Raw genomic sequence first — 16,319 nt, 5'->3', positions numbered from 1 at the left:
GGAAAACACTTTCCTTTTTTTTTTCCCCCCCTCCATTTGTTACATTTTATCAACAGACCTGTTACCAACACACAAACATATACTACAGACCTTCTGTTTTGAAGGCTGATTTCATCAGGAAGACTTAACTCACCAATACTTTCATTTTGAGAATATGAACACTGAAAAATATTTACAGAAACTTTTAACCCAAAAGACTACATGTTTATCTGCATTAAGCAGGCCCTATACAATCTTTAAAAAACCAAACAAGCTCTGATATTGTATATTTTGATAAGTTTAGGTATATACAGTGTACTGTATCATAAAAGAAAACATAATCCTGTACTATTTAATAAACAATAGTCTTATCTTTGTCTAAATTAGACAACATGTTTCTGAGAATGGTGTATGTTCGTTCCCTGCCTCAAAATATATTTTTTGATAAAAGTGATGTACAGCTCCTACAAATCACCCACTTTTGTGAGTGTCAACACAGAACTCCCCCTCCAGTTTGGCCAGAACTCTCATCACTTTTTGCTTCTAGGAAAAAGGGTTTGAGAGAAGAAATAGGATGATTTTTTTTTTTCAGCTTGAATTATGTTCCACCACCAGAACTTTAACACACGCAGTTCTATACATTAATATATTACTATGTTAATATATTTACTTCGCTGCTTTTCATCCTTCACCTACAGTAGACTTCAAGTGAAAACATATACAATATCATTATAGCAACAAAAATGAAAGGCCCAGAGGGATCATTAAGTTTTTTATACCATGTCAGTTATCCTTCTGAAGGGAGACATACCGATCTTACACTCCAGTGAGAAAAAAATGAAAATACTTCTTGTATTTGTATTATGTGACTACTTTATGGCTCAGATAAAACCGTCAGCATTGACAAAGTCAGCTGTCTGAACAGGGACACAAAGGTCAGATTATCTCATACCTGAGGTTAAACACTATTTTAAACAGGTAAGTGCATTAAAGATATACACACCTAGAAAGAAAATCCACTGCAGACTTGTTAAAACAAATACATCTGACTACCACAGAATGAACTGGTAGCAAGGTACGTCAACAGTAATACGAGAGTTGTTCTCCACCCAGGATCATTCGAAAAAAACAGGATTTGCCCCACTGCCACATACCTTCGATGCTTGAGGAGTAGAAATCACATGAACAGTGCTGGGCTTAACTCCATTTGCCTTAGGTCGCTTGTAAAGGGCAAATCTGCTTTTCCTGCGTCCTCTGTCACCATTAGGGAGGGATCCATTATACCTAGAATTAAACAAGAAGAGTTTGGCATAAGAGACCACCAATCTGGAATACAGAAAAGGAGAGCAGCAATTTGGTCACATATAATCAAATGCAAAGTCAAAACCAAAGAAAGTACACAACCGTGTTAAGTTTTATTTCCTGAACTATGAGCATCCAAACATTCTTTCCCTACCAATGGTTAAAAATTTATTCATCATTAACACGGTTATCAACTAGAAATAAAATACTGTTCAGCCACAGGAAAATACTTCAGGTCTAGAATTAAAGGAATTGGGAGAACAAATCATAAGTCTTCTCTGCAATTTCAGCACATGGGGAGTTTTAAAGTGTCATTACCCTAGTATTCCCTTCCCCACATCTCATGCAGGAATGGAGAAGACAAGAGGAAGAATGGGGGCGATCTGGAAAAAGAGTCATTTAGGGGCAAGTCAAACTAAGTAAAAGGGAATTTTACTCACGTAGGGTTTTTTTTTTAGTTGTTTTTTTCCTTTTTATTTTAAACTCTAATCCTAAAGGCTTCATCTATTATTAAGGAAAGAGGATGCAAGTGTTTTTAATTTATGTGAATGTGTCTGAAGACTTGCTAATGACTTCCTTTTTCAGGTGTAACATAGTAGCCTTCAACAGTTTTCATCTCTCTCTCTCTGAGGACAGAGACCCAATGGATTAATTATTCAGAGAAGACTTAAGCCTCAAGGGGACGTGCTTCTTCCACAGGGAAGAAATCAACTGGAAATTTCTTTGCAACACATAAGCATTGAGTTCACCACCACCCCACCCCGAAGATTTAGGACAAGTAGATGCTTCTCTTCACAGCACGGTCACCTGTAACATTCTTGATAACTCTCAACTGCTCTATGAAAAACTCTCAGGGCTTTACTGCATAGATGCCTTTTCCATTCCTGCTCTTCAGACATTTCAGACTTTTGCCTGAAGAACTACAACTATTATTCCACTCATAAATCTCAGTTGTCTTACTGGTGAGGTCTATTCTGTACTGATCACATATATCCCTCTCCTGCAGTCTTTATGATTAAAAGCTAGTATCGCAGTCAGAAAAAGAATCTGAAAAGAAGAGGAAGATTTAAAGGTGACTAACTTCCTGCAAAGCAGAAGAGGTTTAAAAAAAAAGTTAGAAGAACTCGTTATCTGCTTAGAGATACACTTAGAAGCAGTTCGGCTCTACATCCACCACACTATCTGCAGATGGCTAATAGTCACTCACTGGTCAGGCTGCAAGAGCAGTTCTGTGACAACCGCTGACTAGCAAAAGCAATGTAAGTAACCCAGAACCATTTTTTTTCCTTTTTCTTATCATTATATTCTGTATATGTAACTAACTAGTTTGTGTAACAAGAGAATGCACTTGGAGAGGCTTGTATCCTTTTGCAAACAAATGAGAAATCAGTAGTGGATGAAAGCAAGTGGTCTCATTGTTAAGGTTCTGGAGCACTGCCCTGCAGAAGGCTGACTGCTTCATTCAGGCAAGGATCGCCTGGCATCATACAGGAAAGTAGTTTAAAACTTCACATGTACAATGTCTAAGTACCAGTGATCGATCTGAACTGCAGGACTGCTGAATGTTTGTGAGCACAAACAAGAGCGAATTTAAGATTGAAATAATCTCAAATTAAAGTACTCTAGAACATAAAAGCAGACTTTTTTAAATATACATTTAACAGATGATCTCAAGGACACATAGTAAGTTGTGAGCTTTTCAGCTGGGCTACAATTAAGCTTGTTCCCTCACTCCCATCTTCATAGGAAAGACTACTGTATCTCTCTGAAATATTAAGAGATTCCCCGACACAGCAGAAAAACAAGAGTAAATCACTATTATTTCATGCCAGGCCTACTCGTATCTTGGAAACTTGTTATTAACCCTACACAAGAGAAGAGCAGTACTCAGTTAACACAGCATACCCTCATCATAAGAGGCCAATTCCTAGAAAGATATATCAATATAATCCAAAGTCAACTTAAATACTAGCCCTTAAAATAGGAATTATTTTATTCTCCAGCTTGAATCTGCCTAGATAAATCTACATTCTTTCAGAGACACTATATTACCGTGAACATGCCAGCAAGTTTTAACTTGCCTGAAGACAGCATTCTTGTATTTTTGTCCGAAAACCTGAGAAAGCAATACCACTTCAAAAATAACATGTAACTAGTATCATCACTTGTTTTATATTCTGTAATCAATTTTTTTTTGTATTTGTGTAACTGTTAAGCAGTACTGAATTTAAGTAGGCCCACTGGAAGTTAAAACCAGGCTAGTGGGGTTATTTTGTCTGGTTTTTCTCATGTTCACAAAACAGTTGTAACTGGAAAAGGCTTAATTATCTTTTAAAAAAAGAAAGAAGCCTCTCAAGGTTAAAAGGCCTTTTAGAAACTTTAAATAGGAAGGAAATACAAGCAAAGTGAAAGTTCAACTCATTCATCTTTATTAGCACTGACAAGTTTTCATGAAGGTTTTCTTTGTGCCAATTTCTAAATTTCATTTGCACAAAAAGGCAGGAGAAATTGAGTGGTAGTTTTACGATTTGTTATGTTTTAATTATAGACCTGCAAGTTTTGTTTTGATCTGACACTGGTAAAAAGAGCTAGGACAATTACTAGGTATATGTACGTGCTTTACAGGAAAAAATCTGAATATCAGAAAACTTGCCTCTTTCCCCTCCACAGCTAGCAGACACCTTCATTTTTTTCTCAGCCAGGACCCTCAACTTGCTCACCACAAGCCAACCCTCCCCATGGCACTTGGGCCACACCTTTCCTTGCCACTACCTAAACAATCGACTTAGCAAATGAACTGATATTAATGTCATCGGATCTTGTCAGCCGCAACAGGACCTGCACCCACCCACTCACCCAGCATCTTTGCCCAATAAAGTGTACAACTAAGATATCTCTTGAGGCAGCAGACCCACGTTTACTTCTTGGCAAGTCCCTGTCTTTCCTAATTGAGCTGTCCCACAGGACATGGTGGTTTTCAGCATTCAGCAGGAATATAGGCATGGCCACCCACACCTTGCCAAGTCAGCTTTTCTAAGCACAGGCACAAGGACCTATAGCGAGAGAAGCAGCCCTCTCCTATTCTTCGTTTTTCCTCAACTCTTCTATTGAGCAGTGCCTGGATGAGCCAAAATTGCCTCCTCCCAGGCAGGAGCAGGACAGAACTGCACAGGAAGAGGAGGGACAAGAACTAAGGCCACAAATTCCCCATCACGGAACACTGGGAGATTCCAAGCTTCCCCAGAGCCAACAGGAGCTTCACGAACAGAACAGAGGCTCCTTCTTGAATCCTCTCACAACCCCTCTCCACAAGCATCATCCCATTTCCTTTCTTCCTGCGCTCTTCCAATAGCTCCAGAAGCCTGATGCACCTCAGGGACCAGCACATAAGCATGGCAACTTCTTGCTTCACAAGATGGCCAGCAATACCAAAGACAACCTGAAGCTGGAACCCTCCATCCCACCAAAAAGCCTAGAACAAACATTGCTCTCAGCTAATAAAAACTAGGAGAAATTATATTTCACAGAGACAGAATGACCATTTCTGAGACCATCCTGCTCACACGCAGACTTAAGGGGCACTTCTGAAGTTCTCCAGATGTTCCAAAATATCAGACCAATGCCTGTGATAAAAGCAGCCCTATACTTTTTTCAAATGCTTCTCAGCGACAGCAATACTGGGACAACTAGCATTATGAAACCTCGTGGGATAATTATCTCTGTTGATAGCACTATTCCTTGCAAATAAGGGAGTGGTGCTGGCATAGGCTATGGGCACCATAATTATCAAAGCAAGTTTCCTACAGATTTACATCAAACAGTCGAGGACTTTGGTATATAATGAAATGCAAACTCCAATTAAGTTTTTCCCATGGTTGGGATATGTAATGAAAGCCTCTTCTCTGCATGGATTCATGGCTGTCTGGAGAACAAGACCACACACGCTCTCTCCCACAGTCCGAACACTGTGGCGAGTTCCTTTTCTACAAGTCTTGTAGGAATATATTTGACTACTTCAGAGATCATCATCAAGTTTTGAACCATTTGTGGGAGGGCTCGTTGCACAAGCTTTTTTGGTTTGTTTTGTTTTGTTTTTAAAAAGAATCAGGCTTAGCCAGTGGCAAAGAGTGAACAAGACCTCTGTTATGCAGAACAAGAGCTCTAAAAATCTTGATCTGCACCTTGAAAAGTTAGACTTCAATTCAGGGAAGTCATCCTCAAAATTAAGGGGAGTATCTATGAGCTACCAGACACAGAAGCTGCTGCATGTAGCTGATTATTTTTTTTAACAATGCTATGAGAATGCAAACTTTAATACTTCCCCATACTTACGCAAACTCCCTCCTAAAAGACTACAATCTGAACAAGTTAAACTTTCATAGGGAGTATTTCCACTGGACAAAAAAAGTAACTTTGATTTATTTTCCTCACCTACTGCTAACAGTTCTACTGCACATGCTGTCATTTTTAGATGCTACCCTGCTTCACAGACTCAGCTTTGAACAGATGACACGTTAGAGCTCAGTTGTTACCATAGCTCTAACGCGTGAGAGAAAGCACATCTTTACTGTGCTATACAACAAAGCTGCAGAAGTATTACCAGCAGCTTCCACTGTGACATCAGACTTGAGTGAATTTTTCCTTTTAAGTACATTCTGATTCCATGTTCAGTACCCTACAGTAGTATATACTCAGCGCATATCAAAAATTCAGTTTCTGTTTACACCATATTTTTACCATCACTGAACTAGTGGGGGCCAACACTGCTGCCAAAAGCAGCAGTCCCACCTTCCATTTGCTAGTTTTTTCCTGCTATGTCTCTCCCTGGTTCACATGAAGAGGAAACAAAACCAGTTTTATGTTTTAAATTTAGTTTTAAACCACATCAATTCCTTGCTCTCCCATTCACCACAAAGCCTCAGAAGCACTTCTATCAGCAACCAGGCACAGAAGGCAGGAGAGATTCCTTTGGAAGTATTGCAAGCCTACAGTTATCATGACATCTACATTAGAAGTCCAAAGATACATTAGTCACCTTCACAATATCCAGTCCCAGAGCTTTCCACGACTGTATGCTAAAGTCCTGACTAACTGGAAAGCCCTCATCTGCTGAAGCATCCAACATTTACTCCCTTGAACACAGATTAAAAGAAAAAAAGCCACATGCTAGTTGATATAAAAACACAAACAGAAAGCTTCAACATATGCAACATTTACAACAAAATAAGTGAGCTTAAGTCTCCTTTTATGTAATATCACTGCTGCTATTCCATATTCTTTACACTACCCCCTTGTATCATACTGAACAATTCATTTTGTATCTAGAAGAACTGAGGTACTATTTCAGCCAAATAATTTGAATGGTTTGGGATTTTTTTTTTTTTAAAGACAGTATTTATTCCCAATATATTTTTCTGTATGAAACCTTCATAAAACCAGTAGTTGCTGTCTGCCAATTATCTGAGAATTTCCGTGAAATAGGACATTGAAGTTATACACGAACTTAATCTCATCGGGAAGTGTTGCCAAATAGGAAAAGCAAAGATAAGTAGTACTTCTGTACCAACAGGACAGCACTGGTTTATTTTCTCCTTTGAACTCTATTCTCCAGTACTGTGTATCAGTATTAAAGATAGTAACTCAATAATCATTTAAGTCTAAACTTGTCTCCAGCCGATTATTACACACATCAATTTCTGTCTCAGAAGCAGCCTCCAGCACCAGAAGTATTGTTAATCACCAGCCTGTTCCTGTGGTGAAGTTCTGGCAGTGAACGCAAGCCTGCTTCTTGAACACTGTAGTGCTTCACAGACTACTACAACAGATTACACCAAAACCCTTTAATGTTTAAATTTCTTGGAAGTTGGAAAGAGGGTACTGTTTGTCCTCATTGCCATCATCATCCCCCAGCAGTCAACGAGCAGCTCAACAAGCCTGGACTGACCAGAAGGTTCCCTTCTGTCTTCCAAACCTGCACTTTCCCCGTTGCATCACATGCAACATGCAACTTTGGCAAAATGTACAGTTGCTTCCTGATCACAGAAGGACAGAAAATAGAGCTAGACAGGACTTCAAGGAGTCACCTAGTCCACCGGCAACTCGAAGGTTTGATCCAATCCATTCATGACATTTCTGTTTCAGCCTGGGAAATGCAGGCCTCCTTACCTTGTTTCCACATCTTTATAGTTAAAACTCTCCCCATGCACGCAGCAAGGGAGATTCAGGTCAAAGTAAGTCTCCTGCACTTCCCAACAAATCCAAACAACCTGTTCTCTTTTCCTTCTCACAGCAGGCTCACATGCTAGAAGATTTGATTCCCATTTGATTTTTCTTTCTTTCTAAAGGAAAGCATTTTAAGAAGTTACAGAAGCAAACTAAAGTAGCTTTAAGTGGAGTTTTTGTTATTATAATAACTATACCAACAAGTAACTCATGGGTTACTCTTGGGCTTCCATCCTTTGAGTAACAAAAGCCTCTGATCCAAGACCTTTGGTTTATGTAACCTTGGAGGAAGTCCTGAGTGAAACAGTCCCACCTCAGACTCTGCTGGCTAAGACATCTCTATAGGCATAAATGCTTCCTAATCGCTACCAGCAGTACAGCTTAATAAAGCAGTCTTCCTGCAGAGCAAGAAAATCCAAACCAGCAAGTTACAAACACCCAAATAATCTCATCTCTTTCCCCAATTAAGAGCAATGTTTCTGCATCTGTGAACTTGATTATCCCTGAGAAAGGTATGTTGGAGTAGCTAATTGTGGCTATAATCATCTTTTTTTGTTTGTTTGTTTTGGGTTTTTTTGTTTGAGAGAAGTTTCTTCTTAGAACTTGCATCTGTGAAGACGTTTTACTCTCACAAAACACTTTAGGAAAGTATTGCCTTCTCTACTACTTTTGGAATACTCGTTGGCATAGTGATCAATCCTGTGTGTTCACCATGAGCCTCCTCTTCCCTAGCACCATATTTTTGCACTGCCTGCCTAGTTTACTGGGACCTGTACAGCCCCAGAGCCTTCAAAGAGGTTGCAGTGGTTCAGTGAAATGCAGTCTGACCTGATAACCCCTATACTTATTAGGCAGATTTTTCAGAGAGAAGGCTGTTTTGCATCGTTGCCTAGTGATTAGGGGTTGGTTTTAATTATTTTTAAGCTTCCCTTCAAAAGTTGCTCTTAATTGTTCCTGCTACCATTAGGAACCTAGCAGTCAGCTTGACCAAAAGCTGTACACTATGCTTATGGTGCTTTTATGTTCAAGTACAACCAGCCTCTTTCTGATCAGATTCCAAAGTGTGGATTAGCTGAACGCAAGGCTAAAAGGTTATGCACACCATGGGAAAAAAAATAAAATTCAGAGGCACCTACAACAGATCAGATAAGCTAGAACCTACTTCCCTCCTTCATGAGGTATACAAATTAAGTAGAACCTTATCTACTGAAAACACCGCAAGAAATCACATGTGAAGTAGCTGGGGTTCTCCAGGGTGACCTTACTTCTCCCTCGGTGTTCTGGAACAAGAGTGGTTGCTACTCTCATTCACGGGGAAAAGCCTATTTCTGGCTACTATGGCCTCCCTTCCCCCCCCCCCCCCCAAATGACGAAAGGATCTGGTATGCTACAGTTCAGATTAATTCACTGCTTTTCGAACTATTCCACTCCACGCATTCCCTCTACTGTCAGCAGGACTACCCCACTATTGTAACAACTGAAACATATCAGTTAAAAAAAAATTATCAAGTTTGTTTTAGGGAGAATATTTCTAGAACATACAGCTGACTAATCCTCATGTATATTTTCTTGAATTGCCTATATTACATAAGCTAAACATGCACCTGATGCATATTAACTTCATCCTATACAAAAAGTTAAAGGATGCTATTGGTTTGCAAATACCAAATCAATTGTGTAAGAACTGCTTTTTAATCAGCTTTATTTACACTACGCATCTATTTTCCTTCAAAAGTCCCAAACCTCTCTGCTGTTTTGATACTCCCTCCCTCACTGATGTGGGGGAAAAAAATAAATTATAAAGTAAGAAAATACAGAAGCAAAGTAGCAAAAGTAACCAGTCTCAAAGTGAGGGCCACAGGAGTCAGGGCTTTATTATCTCTACCTACTTGTAACATGAGACAACTGAGATTTAGTCACGAGCATAGTTTTGACACTTGTGTAAGTTAACTGATATTTCTTCTTGGGTGGGAGGAACTTACTATAGAAAATTCTTATAATTCTCTTTGACCATATTTTCCTAAGCAAGTGGTTTGTTACTTACCCCAGATTATTTTTCTGGAAAATAATTTGTTACTTTTTCTTTTGTGAAATCAAAGACGGCAGACCCTTGACACGACTTTTGAAAGACCTAAGTTTCTGTTTAAGTTTCAACTAGCATTGCAACTTCAGTTTAAAGAAATTCAGTATCTTCAATTGCATGTGTTAATGACAACATGGAAATGGGTATTTCAAGAGGCAGTAATGGAGGATATTTGCTGCATAGGCTTCTGCAAGACAACTATATAAGCAGCACAAGAGTTTGATTAAAAGCTAACACGCTAGAAGAGCCTAAGGAGCATGCTGATGCAAACTACTAGAGCATCAGGATAAGCTTCAATTAAAGCATTCAAATAACCTGATAGTTCCAAATAACTTAATAGCTGAAAACATATACAGGCAGACCAGTTAAGTACTACAGCCAGAGAAAGGAATGATTATAGTCTCACCTACAACACAGATTACTTAGAAGCCATCCATAACCATAATACTAGCAGGGAAAAGGAGCAGCTACCTTTAACAGGACACACACCCACCTACCCCCCGCCCAAATAAAAAAAAAAAAACCACAACAAAAACCCCACACAACCACTTTTAAGATAGTTTTACAACAATTCCAATATAAGTAATATGCCAGAAGAACATCAGAATGCAAGGGGTTTTCCTTTTAGAAAGCAAAGGGTAAGGGAATCTGTTCTTTCCCATAATGACTTCCTTAACAATCCTTATTTCCCACATTTTACTGCTCCCCCCAGCATTCATTTAACAAGGAGGCAATTTTATTCAGTGCTTTAAGCCCATCTCCAAAGCTCTCAACTAAAACCATTCACCACTGCATAGAACCAACAATGCTAGTGCACAGCAAAATACAAGGTATAAACTAATCAAGTTCACTTCAAAGCACGCTTTTTATCCTAGCTAAAAGAGCATAAAAGGTGGGCAAAACACCATATTTAGTGAATCCTCTTTCCAACCCTAAACCTCTCATACTATAGAGGAAATGCTATTCATCTGTGAACTATCTATAACCTAGCCAAATGCCGCTGAAATTGTTTGATATGGCATTTTGTTAAACTAAATACAGATAGATACTATAGAAAGCGAGATCTAGCTTTTACTGCATTAAAAACAAGTCAGATAAACACAAAATCCCATTCAAAGGAAAGTACTAGGCACAGCTGGGTTTTGATGCAAGAGAGAAAGAAGTGAAGGAGGAATACTGTTTATCCAAAACACCAGTGGCTTAGGATCCACACATTTTTGTATTGAAACAATTTACAATCTTCTCTTAAATACCAGATCAAAAAAAGCTGAGAGTTTCAAAATTAAGACAAATTAGACTTCATCTAACACAAGGGGACAAGAGACATCAAAACACACCTGCCCTGACATACTAAACAAGCTCCCAACCTATCTTATCTATTTGTGCTTCATGCATGCCTGAAGATGCAAAAGCAAGCTGTTCAAATTTTAGTCTGAGGAATGAATAGTAATAACACAATGTTACATCTGAAACTTCACTACATTAAACTTTATGGAGAAACCACATTTGATTCAAAGGACCATTTGGGCCATTAAAAAAAAATATGCACAATTCAGACAATTCATTTCCTAAGCAATCAAATGCTTTCCCTAAAACACTATCAAGGACTATTTGACAGCTCACATTTTCATAAGAAAAAGTGATAGCTTCCTTATAACTTCAGTTATCCTCCAAATACAAGCAGTTGAAATGTCATTTTTTGTGATTCCACAGACAAGAAGTTCCAGGATGTCTATTACTTAGAGCTTTTTCGAACACTCAAGCATGACAAGAATCTTCTTAGGTTCATTCCAATAACCTTGAGCACAGAGGGAGAGATAAAATTTGCATCCATTTTGTGAATATAGGTGATCACGCAGGCAGTGTACTGAATAGAAAGTGAAGCACTCAACTACCGTATCTTGACCTGCAACATCTGTGTCAGATCCTATCAAGTTTAACATCCCTTTTAGTTTCCCAGGGAAAAAGCCTTACAAATGCACAGCTCCCTGTTCAATCCCAACTGCTTAAAAGAATCCCAAATGTTTGTCTTGGAAACAGAAAATAAAAAAAAATGGCTTTCCTTCTTTGTAGCACTTGCAACCATTACTGCCTCTCAACACAACAGTTTCCTTAATATCACTGGACCAGATGTACCATCCTAGCTGAGAATCATTCTGTGGTTACATTTAGCATGTAGTATTCAGTGTGAGTTACTGTCAGAGGTTCCTGCTTTTAATTTGTATTCTCCAAACAATATAAAAGAATGGGCATTTTGTGAGATAGATGTAGAAATAAAACTAGTGAGACATAAAGAACACACAGAAGGCTGGAAGAACCACGCAGCACTAATAGTCTGGAGAGCACCATGAAGCAAAGCAGCATTTTTGTTTGCAGTTTGTTATGCACCCTAAAAAACATATAGGACAAATTATTCTTCATACCAGTTTTAAAGAACTACCTGATATCTACCAGATCAGTGTGTGTACCATAAGTACACAAGCATCACAGCACAGCTGAATCTGTGGGGTTTTTTTAAAAAGTCTTAATGAACCAGAAATTAACAGTGCAGCAATGCAGTGAACTAGACTTTGATATATCTTCTTCAGACTTAAAACATCCTGACAACTTACTAACTCACAGAGACCTTGGGTGTTTGCTTTTATCATAATTTATAACAAAGTTAATCAGTCACCTCCAGACAGGAGAAGATTTTGCAAGGCTGTTAAATGTTTATTGCTGATCAGCAAAACTATTTCTGATCTATTTAGCTTTATGATAGCAAAGTGTTTCAGTTTCACTCTTCTACCCACAAAATGTTGAGATTTTTTTTTCCACTTAAGAGGGCTTCCGAGAAGTTATATCAAATAAGAACTGACCCTTTACATGTCTCAGAAAACCATCACAAATATCAAGAATTATGAGGTATCTGCATGCACTTACTAAGTCACAGAAGGGATATATTCCTGAAGTTTAATTTCAAGATGCTCAGAAATTCTGGTCTCTAGAAGTATCTCACTATACAGCTTCTTGCAGCAATGGCTTGAACAAGAGATTTTGCACTACTGCTGTCTCCAGATGGGAAGGCACGTCATTTCAGCAGCACACATGTTTTATGCAAGTTAACTATGCAAGATTATGTTTATATACAGATGCAACCATTGAAACCCTAAGACACACTGAAGGATCTATAGAGGTCAAGGTTCTTAGAGGACCAAAATTTTCATTTGGCTTATTTGCAGCACTAATTTAGCCTGCCTACTTCTGGTTACTTACTCTACAAACAGAAGTTTCATAAAATTTGCATTTATACATTCCAACAGATATTAAGTAATGCACACAAGTGGCACAATGGTTTGTAGAACAGAAAACAAGTTTAAAGCCACATATAGCTCTCCCTCAAATTTTTTTCCTTTGGAAATCCAGCTCTTTTTCTTAGCCAAAACCCACAAAGACAGTCAGCACACTATTACTATTTTTGTTCACCAGCTTTCAAAAAACAAGCCACCCCATATGTTTTTCTCTATTTGGATTTCTTTGATTTTAAAGGCAAGGATGCCCTATGGGGCAAGCCAGACCAAGAAAGTAGAGGATCTGTTTAAAGCAATGTTTCCTAAAGTAGAGGCTATAATTCCAAACAGTATTTACAGGACTTAGAAGTAGCATTTGCAAGCCAAATGGAAATTCATCTGTAGAAATAAAGCTCATGAGCCCAAGACTGAAATTGGAAGTAGGTTCCCCAGCAAAGCATGACTAAAGAGCTAGTTCAGAGACACAGACATCAAGTAATCGATTACAGCTGGCTGGCTCAAGAGATTTCCCTTTTGCCCTCAAGTTTTTATACCTGACATCACTCTCCAATAAGGGCACCTTGACCATGATACACTGTTTCCAACTGAATAGGGGAGTGGTAGGATGCTAGGGAATTTTGCATCCCACTCCCCTGGCAGTGCATGAGGATACACAAGTACAGACAGCATCTGAGCCTATCTCCTTTTTATGCGGGTTTTGCAGTACCCAAATTCTTACCTTTTTTTCCCCTTACTCAGCTAAAGATACTGTGTATGCATTTTAGAAAATAAAGAGCACATTCCCTTGCTAATCTGTCAATACTTTGGCATAAGAATACCTGTAAGGGTCTCCCACAACTGTTTTACTTTCCTCCTACAGCCCTATCAAAAGCAGAAGAGCTATAGCCTTTGCTTCTATTATGTAGAAATCTCTCAGGCAAGAGATGCCATCGCTCTACCACCTTGAGGGGGAATATAAAATAAGAATGACATATAGAAACACTCACACCCCACCAGTTTGTTTCAGTACCTTTGTCTGTAAAACTCAGAAGTAAATATTCTGGAGCTGCCCATCATAATGGGACACGCCTGAAGTCCTCTAGAGAGGCATTCACATCTGGACAAATCCCAAACAAACTTCTTTCAGAGTTTTGGCCAAGGACAAAAATCCTCAACTAAGCTATTTTACAACGACTTGGAAAGGGAGACTTCTTACATCCAGAAACACAATGTTTATGTTGAGTAACACAGATTACTAATCTTAGTTCTGAACTGAGCTCATACATGAGGCAAAAGTATGAGGCTGCTGAACTACATGGGATGTTATTTGCAATTCCCAAAACAGTTTCAGGTTGTGTTCAAAATGCCTCCAAAAAGCTATTTTCCAAAAAAGATCCAGACACTTGGAGTTACTCTTCTGGGACCTCTTCTTCCACTGAAAAAGCAGAGATTAACTGATGCAAAGCAAAAGTACGTATCACCACAAAACCTATATTCTATACTGAGCACTTCATGAAGCAGCACTTACTTAAGGTATCCCAATAACAACCAGAAAGTTTCTCACCCCAAGGCACTGTGCTGGCTGGCACATACAACACAACGAACATTTACTATACCGAAGTTTTCTTCACAAACACCTGTAACAGACCTTACGTGTAGCCCAGGCTGCCACTAGAGATTACACCACTCTTCTACATCCAAACCTCTTCACCATAGGTAGCTGAAATGCCCAAATGTTTGTGCCCATTCCCATTCACTCAAAGTTGACATCCCACCATTACTACATGCAGTAGAGGTGAAGCCATCATAGTAACAAAGACAATAATCAAAAACCAAGGAGTTTCATAAGCCAGAGAACCAGCAAAGCATGATTTCCTCTGGGTACACGTCTTGCAGTGGGATTCCTTCTTTGTCTACTAAGGTGACAGCTCCAATTGAAGCTTTTCCTTAGAGGTGAGAATCATAGTCATGTGGATTCCCTGATGTCTAATGAGGCAGGGGAGTGTGGGGGCTCATTCATCTTGCAGACTCTCCTTAATAGAGCTCAAACAGCACTGGGAGGCTTCGGAATAAAATCAGTTCAATGACTTACTTCATTTCCAGTTACAGACTACAGCCTCACCTGTCACTACATCTTTCAGTAAATCACTGAGTATTCATCAGAGGCAGATGGAAAATGACTGGAATAGGGAGCTAATAGTACCAGCAGGATTGGGGATGCAGTGTCCTCCAGCAAGACAACTGCCTCGACAGCCAGGAGCAATAACTACCTTAGACATCTGACTTCATTCCATCTGTTTGGGTCATCACCCCAAAAACTGACTACCTTGTTCTGCCCCTATACAATGTCTGCCCTTTAAAGTCTCAAAGAGGCATCAGATCCTTAAACAGTTCAGCCCACACCACTTCAATACTTCCAAGCAGTTCTCAAACCACGACAATCAGTTTGAAGCAGGCACTTGTTCAGAACTTCTCTAGATTTTAACTGGGCTTAATTTATGCCAAGACAAACTCCACACCTGAAGAGTCATTATTTGGACTTTTTTTCTTCCAAAGCAAAGAAAGATAAAACAAACAACAGATAATAGGAAGCTAAAAGATCCTGTCAAATACTGCATGCTATACCACTCTTTTTTTTAGTTTTGACAAGAGCTTTCACACTCTGCATAGGCCTGTACATCAAATAAAATTCCTCTTTCTCCATAAATGGGCAACAGCACATGTAAAACCTTGGAGTGGAAGAAGGAAGAAAATGAAAAGTTTAGATTACCCCTAACCAGGCTACTCTTTAGACTTAGTCATGAATGTAGGTGTGAAGTTACCTTCATTTAAGTAAACAAAAGACTGCTTACAAATCACTTACATAAGCTTCAACTAGTTCATGCACAAATGAGAAGGGGTGGAGGGGTTCAGAGATGGGAAGGTCACATAGCACATCTGGTTTTAACAAATGAGTTGTTGCTTTTACAAATGAACACACGTATTTTCTGGATATTAAAGAGCATCATACATGCTTACCTACCAATATTGGTTTTAGTTTAACTCAACTAAGTGTTTTGTTCCCTTGACCTATACATGTCCAACTGGTTTTTAACACATTTCGCTAGCTCTACATAGCACAAAGCATCACACATTTACCATCTGACATATTCATAAAAAATTTCATCAGTTCACAAAACTGAGACAGCTGTTTTTTCTCAACTGCCACCTCTGCCCAAGACTCACAAATCAGCCCATACTCTTTCTGGCTTGGGTCTGAATAGAATCTGCAACTGGAATCTAGCCAACCCCAAATCCAGTTCCTTCCTTCCTGCCTGTACTGACTATGAAATGCCCAGAGGAAAAAGAGCAAATCACTTTTGCCACAAAAAGATCTCCTTACCCGTTAACAAAGTACTATTTTACAGTTGTTCTCCCTATGCTGAGAGATTTCCAGTAGGTAAAGCCTTAATATAAACCATTCT

At 39.0% G+C, this 16,319-nt stretch overlaps 1 protein-coding gene across 2 annotated transcripts in view; it reads right to left on the bottom strand.

Annotated features, from left to right (window-relative positions):
• The window catches only part of PELI2 (pellino E3 ubiquitin protein ligase family member 2), an 81,702-nt gene that overhangs the window by 53,818 nt on the left and 11,565 nt on the right, over nucleotides 1-16,319 (bottom strand). For both annotated transcript variants that reach the window (XM_063333201.1, XM_063333202.1), the window contains exon 2: nucleotides 1,134-1,263. In XM_063333201.1, the coding sequence (XP_063189271.1) occupies nucleotides 1,134-1,263 (130 nt within the window). The remainder of the gene's footprint in view (nucleotides 1-1,133; nucleotides 1,264-16,319) is intronic.

This window comes from Chroicocephalus ridibundus, chromosome 4 (assembly GCF_963924245.1).
Source record: "Chroicocephalus ridibundus chromosome 4, bChrRid1.1, whole genome shotgun sequence".
Classification (NCBI taxonomy): Eukaryota; Metazoa; Chordata; class Aves; order Charadriiformes; family Laridae; genus Chroicocephalus; species Chroicocephalus ridibundus.
This window is presented reverse-complemented; position numbering and strand designations above follow the sequence as displayed.